At 40.9% G+C, this 18844-nt stretch overlaps 1 protein-coding gene across 1 annotated transcript in view; it reads left to right on the forward strand.

Moving 5' to 3' along the window:
* Positions 1–775: 775 nt before the first annotated feature.
* Positions 776–18844, forward strand: part of samsn1b (SAM domain, SH3 domain and nuclear localisation signals 1b) — a 28296-nt gene continuing 10227 nt past the window's right edge. The window contains exons 1-7 of the mRNA XM_028595856.1: positions 776–880; positions 7415–7552; positions 9067–9110; positions 9250–9290; positions 9476–9538; positions 9819–9901; positions 17631–18206. Coding sequence (XP_028451657.1) covers positions 857–880; positions 7415–7552; positions 9067–9110; positions 9250–9290; positions 9476–9538; positions 9819–9901; positions 17631–18206 — 969 coding nt within the window. The 5' untranslated portion in view covers positions 776–856. The remainder of the gene's footprint in view (positions 881–7414; positions 7553–9066; positions 9111–9249; positions 9291–9475; positions 9539–9818; positions 9902–17630; positions 18207–18844) is intronic.

The following is an 18844-nucleotide window of genomic DNA, read 5'->3' on the forward strand; positions in this document are numbered from 1 at the left end:
ATGTGTTCTTACTGTAGCTTATTTATAGGAAGATACTTTTTTCTATTCACTTAGTTATTTTGAAGTAGGATTTGTTTTAAAAATCCAATCATTATAAAATCATAAAATACAATGTTTATTTGCACAGTTTATATAAAGCAACATTTTTCAAGCATTTGTCTGCAGCTCATTCTGCTAAAGAAATCATAAGAAAATCGCCTCGGCAACTTAAAATCCATATCTATCTAGACATTTTCCAGTTCATTCATCATAATGCAATGCATTTATTCTAACTGTCAAACCCTCAAATACATTTAGAATCAATGCAAAATGTAGGATTAAAAGTATTCCTGTAGTATAAACTGTATTATGCAAACCTTGGCTTCATCATGTCTCGTCAGACACGTAGGCTACCAAACACATTCCTTAACATGTGACCAAAACCTTAAAAGGATATTTGTATTGTTTTTTTTTTTATTTAACCTCATTTAGGGATTACTTAATCTCCATCAGGTCATTATCATAATCATTTCAGACACATGCCAAACAAAGCCAGCCTGTGTTTATTGTCTTGTTGTCACGGGTGGCCTGGCTCCTCCTGAGGCCCCTGTTGGACAGCGCTGGCTCACCGCATCTATTGGATTAGGTCAGGGATTTGAAACTAGGATTAGGCCATTGGGCTGCGGACAGCACGGGGGCTGCATGAGCTTTTGCATCACAGGGGTGTGTTAGGGTTCAGCGTGTATGTGTATGTGTGTGTTTGAGCGGGAGGGTGGTGTGTGTATGTGTGTGAGAAAGTGTGTTTACGCATCTCAGAGTCCAAAGTGTGCAGCTCGCCTCCACTTGGCTGCCTTGTCTTTGGCACGGACCTGCAGACATGAACCTCTTCTGCTTCACGCTGGTAAGATCTTCCACAATTGCTTTACATTTTGTCGTTAGGTCTGGGTGTATCCGGAGCACTCGTTTAGTCCCTGCCGCCAGAGGAAACTCGGCGTGCTGCTGTGGGAGCGACTGCTGATGTTATTGGTGTTGACAAGGACCTGAAATGGTCTCTCTGGGGAACGAGACAAAACTGCAAACAACTTTCCCTCTTTGTAAGATTCATTGGGTCCCGTACGATGGTACTCTTCCTTTGCTGTGCTTGGTTTTTGTTCTGCATACTTACAACTGTATATGTAATATCTTCTTATTAGTGTAATTAATCATATATAATGGTATAATAATTCTGCTAACGTGACATAATCATTAGGGCTGGGTATGGCCAATTCAATATTAATTAGTTTAGGGACATTTCAGTTACAATACCAATTTAGCTTGGATATAAAAGAGATTCTCAAAGAACTTATGCTGTAAATTGTACAACCGAGAAGCAACCCTCAAATACTTTTTATAATGCACCAGGTTAATGTTAACATTAAGGATTGACCCGCAGAATGTTTGTGGTGGGTTATAAAGGCTGTAAGATCAATTTCAGGATTTCATAAATCCATACCAGATCACTCCGACAAATATCGATTTTAATTGGAGAATCGATAACTTTAACGCAGCCCTACTAATCATAGTCAGTGTAGTGCAGTACTAATTCCTGAATTTCTTATGAGATGTTAGGAAGGATTACAGTTTTTCCTCAATGGCTTTGGCACATTTACTGAAACAAACTTTCAATTTTCAAAACTCTTTATTTTCATTGTCACAATGTTGTGCCTTACTTTTACATCTGTAGTCATTAACTGGACTGACTACAGATTCCTTATGGAATACCTTAAACTTGAAGTTGATAAATATCTTAACCTCATGTTCATTTTAAACATTACTTATTATGGGTAATGAAAAGTTTTTTTTTTTTTTTTTTATTTAAGCTTACAAAATAGGATTCTTGCTCTAGCCTTTTACAAACTGAGGCTGCGGGCCGTATGAAATCTGGCCGTGGACTGGGATTGGCCCCTGGGCCGGACTTTGGACATGTCTGGCTTAGACCCGGACAGTCAAAATGCAAAGACATCTTGTCTAATGACAGTGTACTCTAAAGGGGTGATAGTTACCCACTCTGTCATATTGTCCAGTTGCTAACTAGTAGGCAGCTTAAAAGTATTGTATACACTATATTTTCTCATTGTATTTACACACCAGCCATCCATAAACACACCAAGGAAGCTTGTACAGAGGAAAATATATAAGACAGCAAAATGATCAGGATCTGTTGTTAAAGATATACAAAAAAAGAAGAAAATATTCGGCAAATATATAATATATCGACCTCAAGGGTCATCCAATCTCTCCTCTGTCTGGCCACAACATTTTATCGATATCACACCCAGAGCTGTATAGTACTACTTCACTACTTAAGTACTAAAAGGCTGTATCTGTACTTTACTGGAGTAGTATTTTTTTCTCCTACTTCCACTTTCACTTGAGTACATATTTTTGATGAGTTTAATACTTTTACTCAGATACATTTTTTTATGTGCTGCATCGTTACTCGTTACTGTTGTGAATGCCTCACACTACGGAGACTGGGTAGGTTAGGCTAGGTAGGCTAATTACATAATTTACGTAAGAAATCCCTGAGATCGCGTCAGGTTTCTTTTCATTATGGTTGCCTGTTCAGAAGTCAGAGACGATGTAAGTTTGTACTCTTTCTATAAACTATTGTTGCAGCAGATTAATCTATTCAAGTACTTTCAGTCTGCAGTGAGTCCTAAAGGTTAACCGTTTGACCCTGTGATGTGAAGCTGCTAGTTCATCTGTATTTTGCTAGCTTGCTCACTTTCCTGTTCATCACACATTTTATTTCAGTATTTGTTAATAAGTGATTAATAACCCACTATTATATCAGATAATAGTAGTTATAACAGCTGTGACATTAATGTACCTTTTGGGGTTTATTTCAGAAACTTCCTTCATATCCAGCAATGTACAGTTTGTGACTGCCTTAAAGGTGCAATATGTAATATTGTATGTAATACTGGCAGCTAGCGGTTAAAATAGTTACTGCACTACCAATTCAAAATACTGGAGAGTCGTTTCCCCCGTCCCCTCCTGCCCAGACTCGAAGTTCACGGGGGTTGCCAGGCCGAGACCGCAGCATTCACAACAATGTTGCTAGACGCTTTTCTCACATAGCCAGTTATTACTCCACAGCACAGCGGAGTAGCTAACGGTAGATGCTAGTCTCACATAGCCAGACATTACTCTACAGCACAGCGGAGTAGCTAACGTTAGATGCTAGTCTCACATAGCCAGACATTACTCCACAGCACAGCAGAGTAGCTAACGGTAGATGCTAGTCTCACATAGCCAGACATTACTCCACAGCACAGCAGAGTAGCTAACGTTAGATGCTAGTCTCACATAGCCAGACATTACTCCACAGCACAGCGGAGTAGCTAACGGTAGATGCTGGCTATATTGACAGTCATAAAAGCCCGTGCTCACGCGGAGTAACCAACTAACAGACACACTTTTTCTGCTTAAAATTACAGTATGAACCGCAAAAAACACAACAACCTCACTGTTCTCTCCACACGCAAGTCAGGCACACTTCCTCGGCTTAGAATTACAATACGAAACGCTAAAAATACCACTACCTTGCCGACGGAACACACTTCATTGGCTTAGAATTACGGCAACAATCGCTAAACACACTGCAAACTCACAGTCCTCTCTTTCCGATTTACAGCCCCCCTCTCGTGGCTTAAAATAACTCACCGTTGTCGGCTCCAGCCGCTGAACTACACATTGTAAACAGCCATGGTCTGCATGCCTGGTCCTCCCGGTAACGTTAACAGTTAACAGGGTTAGCATAACGGCGTTAGCCAGGACCAGTCGGGATCACTTTACTGGCTATGTCTCAATTGTTTTTGCGAGTAACCAACTCGGGTGTTCTAGCTATATAATTCAATGTGAGTAGACAAATGTTGAAATGACAAAAAATTCCCATCCTTAGTAGCTGTGATAAATGAGCCTGAAGCTAATGCTTACCTGTTCAGGAGGAAATAAGGCAACTCTGCGTCCTTTTGGGATCTAAGCTGTCTCCATCTTTCAAATACATCTCCAATATTTACCAGGGGGTTGTTACGTCTCTGGTCACGCAACTGTTAGAAACATGCTTTTTTCTTTTTTTTTATGTCATGTAGAATCTATCTCCATTGATCCTGTTGGTTTGTTTGCTGCTTTCATGGCTGTACTACCGTTACAGCTGTAGTGTGCTGGGTTTACGTTTTTACAGGTATATCTGGCAACCCGGCCTGCCTGTCAAACTGCGCCGTTGATAACAACACACAGATCAAAACATAAAAATGAATTCTGTCACGGAATGTAAATTTCAAAAAGAAAAAAATACTGACATTAGCATTGTCGTCAGAAAAGATAGTATTTCAGTTTAACATCTTTCCTTAATATCTGATGAGGCATTGGTGTCATTTTTGGATTTATTACAGTGCAAATATTACATATTGGACCTTTAAGTAAAATGTTGAACTCCAACAATAGGATACTCAAAATTTGACTGCTTTCTTTAATAACTACATAATACAATACTTGTACTTTTACTTTTAGTACTTGAGTAGTACATTTTAAAATTAACTACTTGCAATGCTTAAGTACAAAAAATGTTGAATACTTTAGTACTTCTACTTAAGTGTTGTGCTTAAAGAGCACTTCTACTCAAGTCACTTTTTTTGATAGAGCACTTGTACTTTTACTCAAGTATGGGTCTCTAGTACTTTATACACCTCTGATCACACCGGATATCCTCCTTTGCAATGCAACAAGGGAAAAATCTTTTGGCATGATGCAGCCCCAACCCCCCCCTTACAAAAACCTGCTGTGATATCCTCACCGATCACCTGTTTGTATTTGGTTGCTCTAAATTGTGAGGAAGTTTATTCATCGGAAAGCTTTTACAACAAATCTAATATATGTGACAGGTTGTTGGGATTGTTGGTTGCTCCATTTTGCATGTATAGGGATTTACACAGTGAACATGCAATTGCATTTGAGAAAAATAGGATTCAAAAGCAAATAAATGCTAACTATTTTGATCTGCAAGGCTTTCTCAATGCTTTTTGTGCCAAAGCAATGACAAATGACTATAGTCATGTAAACAACTGACCTAATGTTCATATAAATAGTCATATAGTTCGACAACGATTCAGAAAAACATGCATCCGACTGGTCTTATTGGTCTGATTGGTGACACACTCAACAATAATGAACGATAATGAAATATAACACAAAGAATCAATGCTAATGGAGTGTGATTTCATGATTATTATCACAATTTTTTAACCTTTACAGTACAGGCCAAAAGTTTGGACACACCTTCTCATTCAATGTGTTTCTTTATTTTCATGACTATTTACATTGTAGAGTATCACTGAAGGCATCACAACTATGAATGAACACATATGGAATGATGTACTTAACAAAAAAGTGTGAAATAACTGAAAACATGTCTTATATTTTAGATTCTTCAAAGTAGCCACCCTTTGGTTTTTTTGATAACTCTGCAAACCCTTGGTGTTCTCTCAATGAGCTTCATGAGGTAGTCACCTGAAATGGTTTTACCTTCACAGGTGTGCTTTGTCAGGGTTAATTAGTGGAAGTTTTTTCCTTATTAATAAAAAAGCAAAGGGTGGCTACTTTGAAGAATCTAAAATATAAGACATGTTTTCAGTTATTTCACACTTTTTTGTTAAGTACATCATTCCATATGTGTTCATTCATAGTTTTGATGCCATCAGTGAGAATCTACAATGTAAATAGTCATGAAAATAAAAAGGAAACGCATTGAATAAGAAGGTGTGTCCAAACTTTTGGCCTGTACTGTATTTATTCAGGGAAGGTTCACTGAGAGGCAGCCTCTCTTTTGCAGGACAGTTCCACATCCATACCTGGAAGCTGCCCAGTACAACCACAGTCTATCTGCTGGCCACTGAGCAGCTCCACTGGAGCGGTTGGAGGTTAAGGGCCTTGCTCAAAGGCACCTCAGTGGTGGCAATGAGGGAGGGACAAGCGCTGCTCTTTCACTTTCCCCACCCATGCTGTTGGTCTGGGAATTGAACCGGCAGCTCTCTTCTCTAACCTTTAGGCCACCGCTGCACCCACAGCTGTAACACTGCTGCATATGTTCAGTTTGATTGTTAGCGACAATTTATAGCAGTAGCTGTTACATAATATCACACTCCTCTTCCACTCAGTGCCAGATTTGGGGCTTTACTCTGAGGTAAGATCCTAAAGTTAGCACACAAACAGTTCTAAATGCCACCAGCCTCATGGACTCAAAACTGTGACAACACAACAACACCACAACATCTTCCGCTCATCTTAAACTATGACACATTTACATATCTGGTCTTATCAGTTATGGTTGAAAAACTGTATAAATATATGTAATATAATATGAGGAAGGATATTAACATTTACACACACACACACACACACACACACACACACACACACACACAATTTTCCAGTCAGTCCTAACGGAAAAAGAACACAAACTACTTTAAAGTAATTTTTTTTGGGGCTAAATAACATAGTAGCGGTGCATAAACTCGGATACTTTCAGATACCAGTACCAGGATTTTAGGCGTATCGGAGGCTTTTCAGATACTGGTATCATAACATCTCTAGATTGAATCAGAAGCAGAGTTTAATTATACTTTAATTGTTTAATTATATTAGTGTATTAGGCTACATTTTATTGCCCTTCATTATAATCTAGATGTTGCTCAAAGCCTTCGCTACAGTGCCAGATATGTAATACTGCTGTAGAAATAATTTTACAACTCTTTTACCTACAAACTATCACATTTTAAAACATTTAGTCCACAACAGTATCAGAAGAGTCTTCAAAACACGTGTAATGTGTAGAATGGTAGAATTTACATTTTCTTTCCATGCCATTAAAACTTAATTTGACACTCCACGTAAACAAGGTAGAGCTATTATAAATGAAATCTGTATCTTCTCTGTGTTTGATCATCATGCGTTCACAATGACTTGGAGCTCAGTTTGAATCCATTATAACATACTGCTCCCAGTGCTTCTCACACAATACATAATCCAGCATTTTCGTCTCAAATGGCCAGACATTTTGACCAGATCAAGACAAAAAGTACACCAAAGTGTGATGAATATTGATTGTACGCGTTTGAGTGACGAGCTGTACATGCAGAATAATTACACCATGCGGTGTAGATGCCAGGACATTAGATTAGAAGACATGCTCGCCTCTCTCAGATGTACTGGAAGGCTTTTCATGGATTTTGTATTGTGTAGTCGGGCTGATGATTGATTCAGGACAACTCCTCCTTGATGAGCCTCAACACTAGGATATATTTAGTCTAGGAGTTTGAACAGAGCCAATCAGTGTACTGTAGTATTTAAACTAGGCTGCTGTCACCATGCAGACTGTTTTCTTTCTCTCCAGGAGGGCTCCACAGAAAGCATATACGAACCACCGCACAGCCAAACACTCGTCCAGGACGTCCATCCCAAGTACCAGTGCAGCCCTTCTCTCCACACGTGGAAGACTGAATGGGGCGGCTCAGATCCATCCCTCCATTCTGTAAGATTATGTTCATTTTAGTCTGTATCCACGACTTCCGGGATTGCTCTTGTTCTGCCGGATTTCACTCTTTTCAGCCAGGTGTCCATTACCGTGGGCTTCCTTTGTGTTGGCATTTTAAACTCCGGTGGATTTGTGAGGACTATGGTTAACTGCTCCTCAGATCTCTGCAGGGTAAATCCAGACAGCTAGCTAGACCATCTGTCCAATCTGAGTTTTCTCTCGCACGACTAAAAAACTACTTTTGAACGTCCACATGTTCCACCAAAACAAGTTCCTTCCTGAGGCTATTTTGCAGAGGCACCGTGGCACCGCTCGGCGCTTAGCACCGCCCAAGACGATTGTGATTGGTTTAAAAGAAATGCCAATAAATCAGAGCACGTTTTTCTCCCATCCCGGAATGCTGTGTGGACTAGCCAGACCCTCCTCCACAGCGCTGTGAAGGAAGGTCTGGCAAAGCAAGACTGTACGTTCATTCAGACCAAGACTTGATCAAACACCGATGAGTGTTTAGTGGACACTTTTTTTAAACATTCAACCAATCTGAAACCGCTGGGATTGGAGACTTGTGGGACAGTCCTCGGATCACTAACTGGCTACACAAAGAAAGCCTGTGTGATGCAGGATGAAGGCCGGCTCTGCACAAAACCAAGGGTCAACCTCTGGAAACCAGACAGAGCTGTAACTGTGGTGATGATCGGGCATGCTCACGGTTATAGATCACCTCTCTTAAGCCGCCTACACATGATAAGTGATTTGCGCTCTAAGCACCGCTAGGTAGGGCGTAGAGCAAAGCACAGAGAGCAAAGAGCAGCGCAAGTAATTGTTACCGAGGGTGGCAAGGAAGCCGTTTCCCATTGCTAGGTAAAGACAGCTGTTATCTCATTAGTTGTGCTTTCGAAAGGTCAGCGGCAACTAGGTCAAAGTTGAAATAATTTGAACTTTGAGTGCAGCGCAAAGCAGCAAATCCGAGCTGTGCGCGACACCAGGGGTAGCACAGCGCCTAGGTTTGACCCGATAATGTCACTAGATGTGAAGTTCCAAAGATCCAACAGTTGTTGAGATAATTCACTCAAAACCCTTTATGTGAACCTCCTGGTGGCGCTAGAGGAAAAGTCAGAGGATCACTAAATTTGATTCACCAGGACTTGTAAATGTCGACCACATTTTGTGCCCTTCTCATCTTATAGATGGTAATGTTTCTCAGAATAAGTGACATCTTTAAACTGCTGGTGGCACTAGACGAAAAGTCAGGGGTTCACCAAAGTCTTGAGGATGAATCTTCTCAGCTTCCTGGATATCTGCGCCAAATTTGATCCCACTCCATCAAATGATTGCTGAGATATTTCAGTCTGGACCCAAGGGTTGACATTGCAATTCATTGAGCTAGCATGGCTAAAAACGGCACAGCCAGTACAGAAGTCCAGATCACATGGCTAAATGCTAATGGATCCTATTATTATTATTATGATGATGATTTTTCTTTAAGTTGTACATGTCTTTGTTCCCCCAAGGACCGACCACAGAGTACAGTAAAAGTAAAGAAGAATAACAGAAGGTATGACAGTTTTGTTCATTTTGAACGGTCATTTTTAAGAGGGCACTTCCTTTAAAAGACTTTCTTTAGCCTTGTTTGTATTTCACTTATCAGAATCAACTTATTTCCCATAAGGAAATTTTAATATTTGTCATTTTAGGTCATGTGTGCCAACATCACCCTTGGACAATGAAACATTAGGTTGGTATGAAATGATCACAGTCACTCATGTTCATATTTCCAATCATTATTTGTTGCTTTTTCTTCACACTTCATGCAAAGTAACTTCAGGCTCCCGTTACTCATCTTGATCTTACATTACATGTTGAACCTCTCTGTGTACAGTCACACCTGCTTCTCCTCCCCCTCCACCCTGTCTGTTGCAGACATTCATTATACCTGCTGTATGTCATCAAGAGAAAAGAAGGACTTCTCTCAACAAATGAAAGGTAAAGAAATAGGTCTACCTGAGCAAAACCAAAGTGCTAGGAAACCACGGTGCACTGAAGTTGGAACTTATGTCAGATCAGATATCAGAGAATTTAATAAGAGTGTATGACAGCTGAAGGAAGCCAGATTTAGAAAAGAAAAAAAGAAAAATATATGATAGCGGTCAGACTAGCATGGCTTTATTTACCTCATATCTAGGATCAGTGCTAATGACATTTGTATGTTTGACAATATGTGAATGAGGAGGAAATAAAGCATTGTGGATTGATGATCCTACAGAGATGTGTAAAGGCCCGTGTCAGAGCAGCATGTGGACAAGAGATGACAGAGTGACGGAGACACAGACCCATCTACAGGCTGAGGTAAGACCACACTACGGTCACCCTCACACTAAGGCTGAGCAATTTTATCGATTCTCCGATATAAATCGATATTCTTTCCCCCAACAAAGTATCGATTTTTATGCCGCGAGTATTGATACATAAGTCCCATTCAAATCCCCCGTGTTTACCTCCGTTCACGTTGCAGGAAGAGCGATTTGGTCAGCCAGCCGCTAGTGTCGCTGTAGAGCTGCCAACGTCAACTGGCGGCCCTCCGCCAAAGCTTTTAGTCTGGCCCCCAGAGTAATCAGGAATTCACAAAATGTAAAGAGGAAAAAATGTGTTCTGTTATTTATCATTTCAAGCATTTAGAGCAAAAACCCAGCCCCCTGTATTTACATCTCTATTCACACGCCGGGATTCTGTAGCCCACAGCGATGCCCGAGCTCCACACACACAGCTGAGCCGAGATGTGTGTGCGTTAAAACACACACACACACACACACACACACACACACCGCTGAGCCGAGATGTGTGTGTTAAAGGTTAAAACACGCAGCACCTGACTGGGAACGATACAGTTACCAACGGCCGCTGGGGCAGATGAACTCACGCTGGTCTCTTTTCTGTAAATAGGCTACAATTAAACCTTCGTGAGTAGAAAGTCAATACTTATCAATGCACTCACCTGTGTAGACCGGCATAAACATGTAGAAAGGGATATTTCTATCTGCTCAGTCCACCGCGCTGTTTTACGCAAACACAGCTCTACTCTGCAAATAGCAAATTTTAACAAACAAGCTAAAACAAAAGCTGTCGGTTTGTAGTTTAACTGTGTATCTTAGGTTGCCGGGAATCTGGACATTTTGACAAATTCTTGTAAACCTCACTGCTGGCCAGTGTTGGGAACGTTACTTTAAAAAAGTAATTAGTTATAGTTACTCACTACTTGTTCCAAAAAGTAACTGAGTTAGTAACTGAATTACTCTATAATAAAAGTAACTCGTTACCAGGGAAAGTAACTATTTGTTACTATAAAAAAAAAATTGCTATATGTCAAAGAATTGGGATTTTTTTTAGCAGTTTTCACAAGTCAGTTGAAATGAGTAGAACAGACAGGTGTTTGTATATAACTTTAGATATTTATTGCACGTCGACAGACAGCAAGAGGTTTATCCCGCACTTCAAGTATTATCTTTGTAAGAAAAGTAAACTGTTAACAGTTACACCATATAAACTTATATGACACATATACTTTTAGAAACATACCTGCCTATCATACGGTTGACTTCAGCCTGTGTCATAGGTTTTTGTTGTGAGGCAGAAAGATCTAGCTTTTGCTGCTTGGAGGACTTTGCTCCGAGTCCTTCTTTGCTAGTGGATGGCGAGCGATCATCTGTGGTGGAGGTATCGGTGGTTTTGGCTACTAGCTTTGTAGATGCGTGTGTCGTTGTGAGATGCTTCATTAAATTAGAGTTGCTTACAACGGATGTCGACAAAGTCTTCACTCTTGGACATAATGTAGGACATTACATGCACGTTCTTGCCTTTGACCACAATGTATTTGAAGTAGCGCTTATATCTCCACCTTGAAAATGCCAACTTTTCCTCGGATTGCTCCTGACTCGCCATCTCTGCTGCTTCATCGAATCTCTGTTTACCTGTGTGTGTGTGTGTGTGTGTGTGTGTGTGTGTGTGTGTGTGTGTGTGTGTGTGTGTGTGTGTGTAAAAACACTGGCTCTGATTGGCTACCATAAAACATGACTCTGCCTTAGCCAATCATAATCGATTACCTTGTTATTAACCACCTCCTCACTAGCTGTGAGCCAGGGGTGCATTCGGATTACAGTTTATTCAATCAGTGCATAGTAACGCACCGCATTTAACGTCCAGTAACGTTAACGGCGTTGTAACGACGGGAAAAGTAATTAGTTAGATTACCCTGTTACTGAAAAAATAACGTCGTTACCTCACGCCGTTCTTTTAAACAGCGTTATTCCAAACACTGCTGCTGGCTGAACAAACCAAACTCTCCGCTAGAGCGGACAATCTGGAGCTACTTAATATGCACGTGAATGACGCGATCGTTATGTTCGAGTGATGATGATGGATGTATTATTTTGCAACAACATCGTTTCATTGCAAATGAGGCATACATGACGAGTGCATAGCCTGCTTATCAGTCATTCATCATTAAAGCTGGGCTTTTGGCTTTTCCACGTCAACTTTTCGCTTCAGCGTCTTTGACAGTGACATGTTTACCTGACAACAGCCTCTTTCTGCAAGCATTTTCCACCAATCAGGATGCTGCATACTACAATAATGTTTCCATAATCACAGACTTTAACCATCACTCCTCAGTGAACTGCCTCCTAGTCTGAGATCTTTTTCTAGTTAAAGAGCCAGTTATCATTATGGAGTTTCCATGTTTTTTAGGAGTTTTCTCACACTAATACATGTTAAAAAATAGTAGCATTAATTCAGTAAGAAAGTGAAAATTTCGAACAAGAATAGGCGTATTAGGTATAAATTCATTTTATTTTCTTTATTTGAAAGTCCGGCCGCCAGAGTGCTTAGAAAAATTCTGACAAAAATGTAGTTGATGATCCCTGCTGTAGACTCTCTGTCCAGTCAGAGACATATATTGTGTAATTGATGTTTTCAGTTCAATTAATTAAATCCAAGTAAATGGAACACTCACAAGATGTCACCAAAATCACTTGGTCCCCTTTAAATCTTTCAGAAAATGATGTAAGTGTATCGAAATATATCGAATCGTATCGAATCGTATCGTTGGCTGAATATCGTGATATATATCGTATCGTGAGCTGAATATCGTGTATCGTATCGTATGATTAGTGTATCGCTACAGCCCTACCTCACACCAGGTGGAACTCTCCAGGAGAGCCACATTATGATGAATATAGTACAGTATCCATGTTTGAAGTAGCCCTAACTATATATTCTTGAAAAAAAAAAAAAAAAAAAAAAAAGTAAAAAGTTTGCAAATAAAAATGTTTTATGTTCGAACAACCAAACTAACATATAGATATCCTGCCTCATCTCTTTCACTTCAACTTTGTTAAATAATTGCAATCTCAAGTCATGATAATATGGACAATACAAAGCAAAATTAACTTCCATTTTCATTGAGATCACATAACTAACACAGTCTGTCTTCCTCACTGGTGTATGACCAACCTCCTGTTTCGATAGGTGTTTGGCGTTTTAAGCCTCCAACGTCGTCTTCCAGTCAGCGCTGCCTGAAAGGCACTAGGATTATGCAATGGTTAGGTTTAAGGTTACAGTTTTTTACAATTGCTTACACACTAAAATTAAAACTTTCCCACAATTAGCAAAACCTTACACTCAAGGAGCAAAACACTAGGCTAGATTTGCACAACTGTAAGCACATTGTCAGCTTCACACGTTTTGCAAAACATTACACACAGTGATTGCAAAACACTAAACACACTTGTATGCATTTGACACAGAAATTTATCATGATGTCACTTCCTTGCAATTTCAAAGCAAAGGCTTTCAAATGAACACACATGAATCAATTGGTTAAACACAGCCACCAGATACACAAACACATGACTGCTAAATTGTAGACACACCAATCGGGTTTAAGCACTATATAAAATGCAGCAGGTAAGTTCACCTGCCTTCAACCAAAATGGAAGGAGTCAGAAGAAGAATGAGAGTGAGAGGGAGAATCCACAGAGGAGGAAAAGGAGGTAGAGGAAGAGGCCCAGCCAGAGGTAGAGGCACACTAGTGGACCATGTTGTGAACCACGGATTGATGCTGAGGGAGACTGGACTAAGAGTCAGCCAAATCTTGGTAGATATACAGCGGCATCTGTCATAAGGACATTTCGACAAGGAAACAGGTCAAAGAAAATCTGTCTACAGTTACAGTAATCAGCTGCTCACTGGATGCACCATATCAGCACTTTTGATACCCCTCCCTGTGACATGAGGATTGAGGGTCGACAACGACAAGGAGGAAGGGGGCCCATATTCACGCGAGGGTTTACGATCTCCGGCCCCATGCTCAGGTACCCCTCATTGAGGCCCCAGGCTCAGGTACCCCTCATTGAGGCCCCAGGCTCAGGTACCCCTCATTGAGGCCCCAGGCTCAGGTACCCCTCATTGAGGCCATGGAGGACGCCTGTGACCAAATCTACGCTGCAGCTGTGCAAGGATGGATTCGATATTCAAGACGGTTCTTCCCACGTTGTCTTGCCAATGAAGATATCGCCTGTGATGTTGATGAAATTCTCTTGGCCGGATCCAGCTAGGCGAAGAGATAATGTCTAGTATTTTCTGTACTTTTTCAGATCTTTTTTTTTGTTTTGTCTGTTTTTTCTGTGATTGTAACCTGTACTGGATAGAATATTTTAAGTTTGTTGTTTGTGGAGCTAACAGTGTTATGCACACTACTGTCGAATTCTACTACTGTAGAATGAAAACTGGGACATGTTTTGTTGTTGATTCTCCATGTCGACTGATTTGGGTATATGGAGAGAAATAAATTATATTTCCTCAGTCTGCAGCATTGGTCTTGTGTAGTGTTTGGTGAACTTATTGTAAATTTCTCTGTGTAATTCATTTACAGTACTCTAATCACTGAAAAATAGAATGCTAAAAGTGTTTTAGGTTAACAGCAGTGTGTATATGGTTAAAACTTAATTAAGTCAAATGAAAGGTGTGTTTCATATGGTAACAAAATATGTTTTTTATAAATTAGTGTATAGTTTTTGCAAGAGTGTTTCATTTTGCAAAGGTGCAAAGGTGTTTTGCTAATTGGGTGTGTGGTTGTGCTAATTGTGTGTAGTGTTTTGAAAATCGTGCTTAAGCAATCCAAAAAAACTGTAAGTGCCTTGGAGTCAATGGTCGCAGCGCTGCCTTGAAGTCGATGTTGGGGGCTTAAAAAAACAAAAACAAAAAACATCATTGAGCATTTCAATATGGGGAGGCAGTAAACCAGACCTGAACTGAGCACACACACAGATCTTTTCACCTTTGACAGATACACACACATATACACACAGTACAGGCCAAAAGTTGGGACACACCTTCTCATTCAATGTTCTTTCTTTATTTTCATGACTATTTACATTGTAGATTCTCACTGAAGGCATCAAAACTATGAATGAACACATATGGAATTATGTACTTAACAAAAAAGTGTGAAATAACTGAAAACAAGTCTTATATTCTAGTTTCCTCAAAGTAGCCACCCTTTGCTCTGATTACTGCTTTGCATACTCTTGGCATTCTCTTGATGAGCTTCAAGAGGTAGTCACCTGAAATGGTTTTCCAACAGTCTTGAAGGAGTTCCCAGAGATGCTTAGCACTTGTTGGCACTTCTGCCTTCACTCTGCGGTCCAGCTCACCCCAAACCATCTCGATTGGGTTCAGGTCCGGTGACTGTGGAGGCCAGGTCATCTGGCGCAGCACTCCATCACTTTCCTTCTTGGTCAAATAGCCCTTACACAGTCTGGAGGTGTGTTTGGGTTCATTGTCAAAATAAATGATGGTCCAACTAAATGCAAACCGGATGGGATGGCATGTTGCTGCAGGATGCTGTGGTAGCCATGCTGGTTCAGCATGCCTTCAATTTTGAATAAATCCCCAACAGTGTCACCAGCAAAGCACCCCCACACCATCACACCTCCTCCTCCATGCTTCACGGTGGGAACCAGGCATGTAGAATCCATCCGTTCACCTTTTCTGTGTCGCACAAAGACACGGCGGTTGGAACCAAAGATCTCAAATTTGGACTCATCAGACCAAAGCACAGATTTCCACTGGTCTAATGTCCATTCCTTGTGTTTCTTGGCACAAACAAATCTCTTCTGCTTGTTGCCTCTCCTTAGCAGTGGTTTCCTAGCAGCTACTTGACCATGAAGGCCTGATTCGCTCAGTCTCCTCTTAACAGTTGTTCTAGAGATGTGTCTGCTGCTAGAACTCTGTGTGGCATTCATCTGGTCTCTAATCTGAGCTGCTGTTAACTTGTCATTTCTGAGGCTGGTGACTCTGATGAACTTATCCTCAGCAGCAGAGGTGACTCTTGGTCTTCCTTTTCCTGGGGCGGTCCTCATGTTTTCAGTTATTTCACACTTTTGGTTAAGTACATAATTCCATATGTGTTCATTCATAGTTTTGATGCCTTCAATGAGAATCTACAATGTAAATAGTCACGAAAATAAAGGAAACGCATTGAATGAGAAGGTGTGTCCAAACTTTTGGCCTGTACTAACTAACTATAAATATATAAATCCGTACCTACATGTCCGTGTGTGCCACATAGACATTTTTATCTGTGCTCATCTTCCACGCTCTGCTTATGTAGGCTAACTGGGAAAAACACGGAATAGATTATATTACAGTACAGCATCTGTACATTGACAAAAAAAAGAAGGTCTTAAGCCCTTTGGCAGTGTATACAGGTCCATTTCATCTGTTTATATGTGTAAATCTGGCTAATGTTTCAAAGTTAACTCACTTCCTATAATTATGTGACATGGACAGAGGTAACAGAGGGTAAAAAGGAAATGTGAAGTAAACCTGATGGAGGACATTTGTATGTCAGCCAGATCAGATCCACCGTGGTTCACTTTAATCTGCTTTATAATCTTTAATCTGCTTTATAAAGCCCCTTTTATATCTATAGGTCTGTGTTCTTTAGAACACTTAGATTTTCTACGGTTTGGTGCTTTTCATGCCAACAGCTGATAGTTGAGATAGGGACGGGACAGCAATCTCATCCACACAGCAGGGAACAAACGCTGAGGCAGTACCAGCATGAAGAGGTGACTTTTTATTTGAGCATTAGATTTTGAAGGGAATACAGCAAGTTTTGGAAGGTTTGGCTAGTCGTGTAACATTTAAGTGGTTAAGTGGTAGAAGTTCAGATACTTTACACAGTGATTAAATACTTCATTACAAGTATTGCACTCAAAATCATACAGAGGTAAAAGAACAGACGTACGATCAGCCAAACAAACTTAGTATGATTGATCAAAAGTGAAAGTAGTCATTCTGCACTAAAATGTCCCCTGCGACCAATATATTTTAATATATGGTATTAGATTGTTAATACCGATGCTCACTCCTGTCAATGCACTGGGGTCGTCCAAGCAAATGTTCGTCGATGATCCCCGTTCCAGGTTAAGAAATAAGGTGATCGAGCAATTTCAGTGGCTGCTCCAAATCTCTGTAATAATTTACCTATTAAAGCTATAGTCCGTAGTTTCTGTGACCCCCAAGAGGAATTCTAAGTAATGAAAACACCATCAGTGCATCCACCTGACACAAGCCTTCCGTGATCGCACACAGCACCCCCCCAACCCTCCACACAGTTGCTAGTAGCCAAGGAGGATACAAAAACATGGACTCTTCAGAAGAAGTCATTATCTTGAGTTTCTGTGTGCAAAAGATACAATCTTCTGAACATAGTCCTACTGACTGACTACTAACTGAGTTGTGTGGAGCTGATCTTAATTAGCTTTATAGATCTCTCTCTCTCTCTCTCTCTCTCTCTCTCTCTCTCTCTCTCTCAAACTCATGTTTAAAAAAAATTTATGTGTTATATAAGTAAGCAGCATTTTACTGTTGTAACTGCTTGATAGAGTTACTTTGAACAGTTTTATATACATAATCTGTATAAGATTCTTTTAATATATTCCTGTTTTGTAAAGCAGAAACATTTCAGTGTGTGCAGTACACTGCACAGAATGCTCACCTGGTTTCTTTATTACAGGGCACTGAAACTGCAGCTGACACAGCAGAATCCATACACACCACGGGAAGACTAAAGAAGTTACAGAACCTGGTGCAAACAAAGACGGGACATCAGGGTGGAGCTGGAGGAGGCAAGAGGACCTCCGAGAATAACGGTGAGGGCCACGTTCCTCAACCTGCTCAGGAAGCTGCACTCAGATCGGATTTGTTGAGGAGCAACAATCCAGTGCTAACGTGCATCGGCCTGGGGAGGAGAACAGAGAAGAAGCCCTCTGAAACGGCCCCATCACCACAGCAGCAACAACAGGCCAAAGATGGCCGTAAAGATTCAGAAGAGGAAGGAGTTTGGGGCCCGCGGCTTGGAAATTATCGGTGGAACCCGTTCGAGTGTCCGCAGCCCTGGACTCCCTTCTACCACACATGTCACCAACCTGGACATGAACTGTCGGGGTATGGCGGCACCTGGTCGCCTCCCCGGACCACAGAATGGGATCGCTTTGAGAGTTTGATACAGGAGCTGGACAGCAAACAGCCTGATCTGTCTCCTAAACAAATGATGCGCTCCAACACAGATCTGCAGCTCTCACAGAACACAGTAAGACACACCGTACCGTGGCGTCATTACCTTCCATCAAGTCTATATCCACGAAGGTCCAGTTCTGGTGTTGTTCAGGTGCCACTGCCACCGGAAATTCCGCCGGATGTCCGTTACCTTCCTCTTTCTTTGTGTCGGCATTCTAACCTCCGGTGGATTTCTGAGGACTATGGTTAACTGCTCCTCAGATCTCTGCAGGGTAAATCCAGACCGCTAGCTAGACTATCTGTCCAATCGGAGTTCTGTTGCACGACTAAAACTACTTTTGAACGTCCACACGTTTCACCAAAACAAGTTCCTTCCCGAGGCGATTTCGCAGCGACACCGTGGCTCCGTCCGGCTGACTCAGAACATTTCCCTGGGTGCTCACAGTGTCATCTATAACATCTTCCCCAATTCATTGTCTAAGGTGCAGTTCCACTTTTTATTCAGTCATAAGAAACAAAACAGGTACACAAGACAGAACAGATAGAGACTATCACAGATTACAAATGTGGGTGTAAGGGTTGTGTATTGTGCGCGGGGCAGGGGACATGTGTGTAAAGTCCATTTCCCATAAATGCCGAATGATTCACGCCGTCTGACAGCTATTGTTGCTACAAAACTTGATCTCAATTTCAAAAGTAAGCCTGTGAGCA

Source organism: Perca flavescens, chromosome 13, assembly GCF_004354835.1.
Source record: "Perca flavescens isolate YP-PL-M2 chromosome 13, PFLA_1.0, whole genome shotgun sequence".
In the NCBI taxonomy this organism is placed as follows: domain Eukaryota; kingdom Metazoa; phylum Chordata; class Actinopteri; order Perciformes; family Percidae; genus Perca; species Perca flavescens.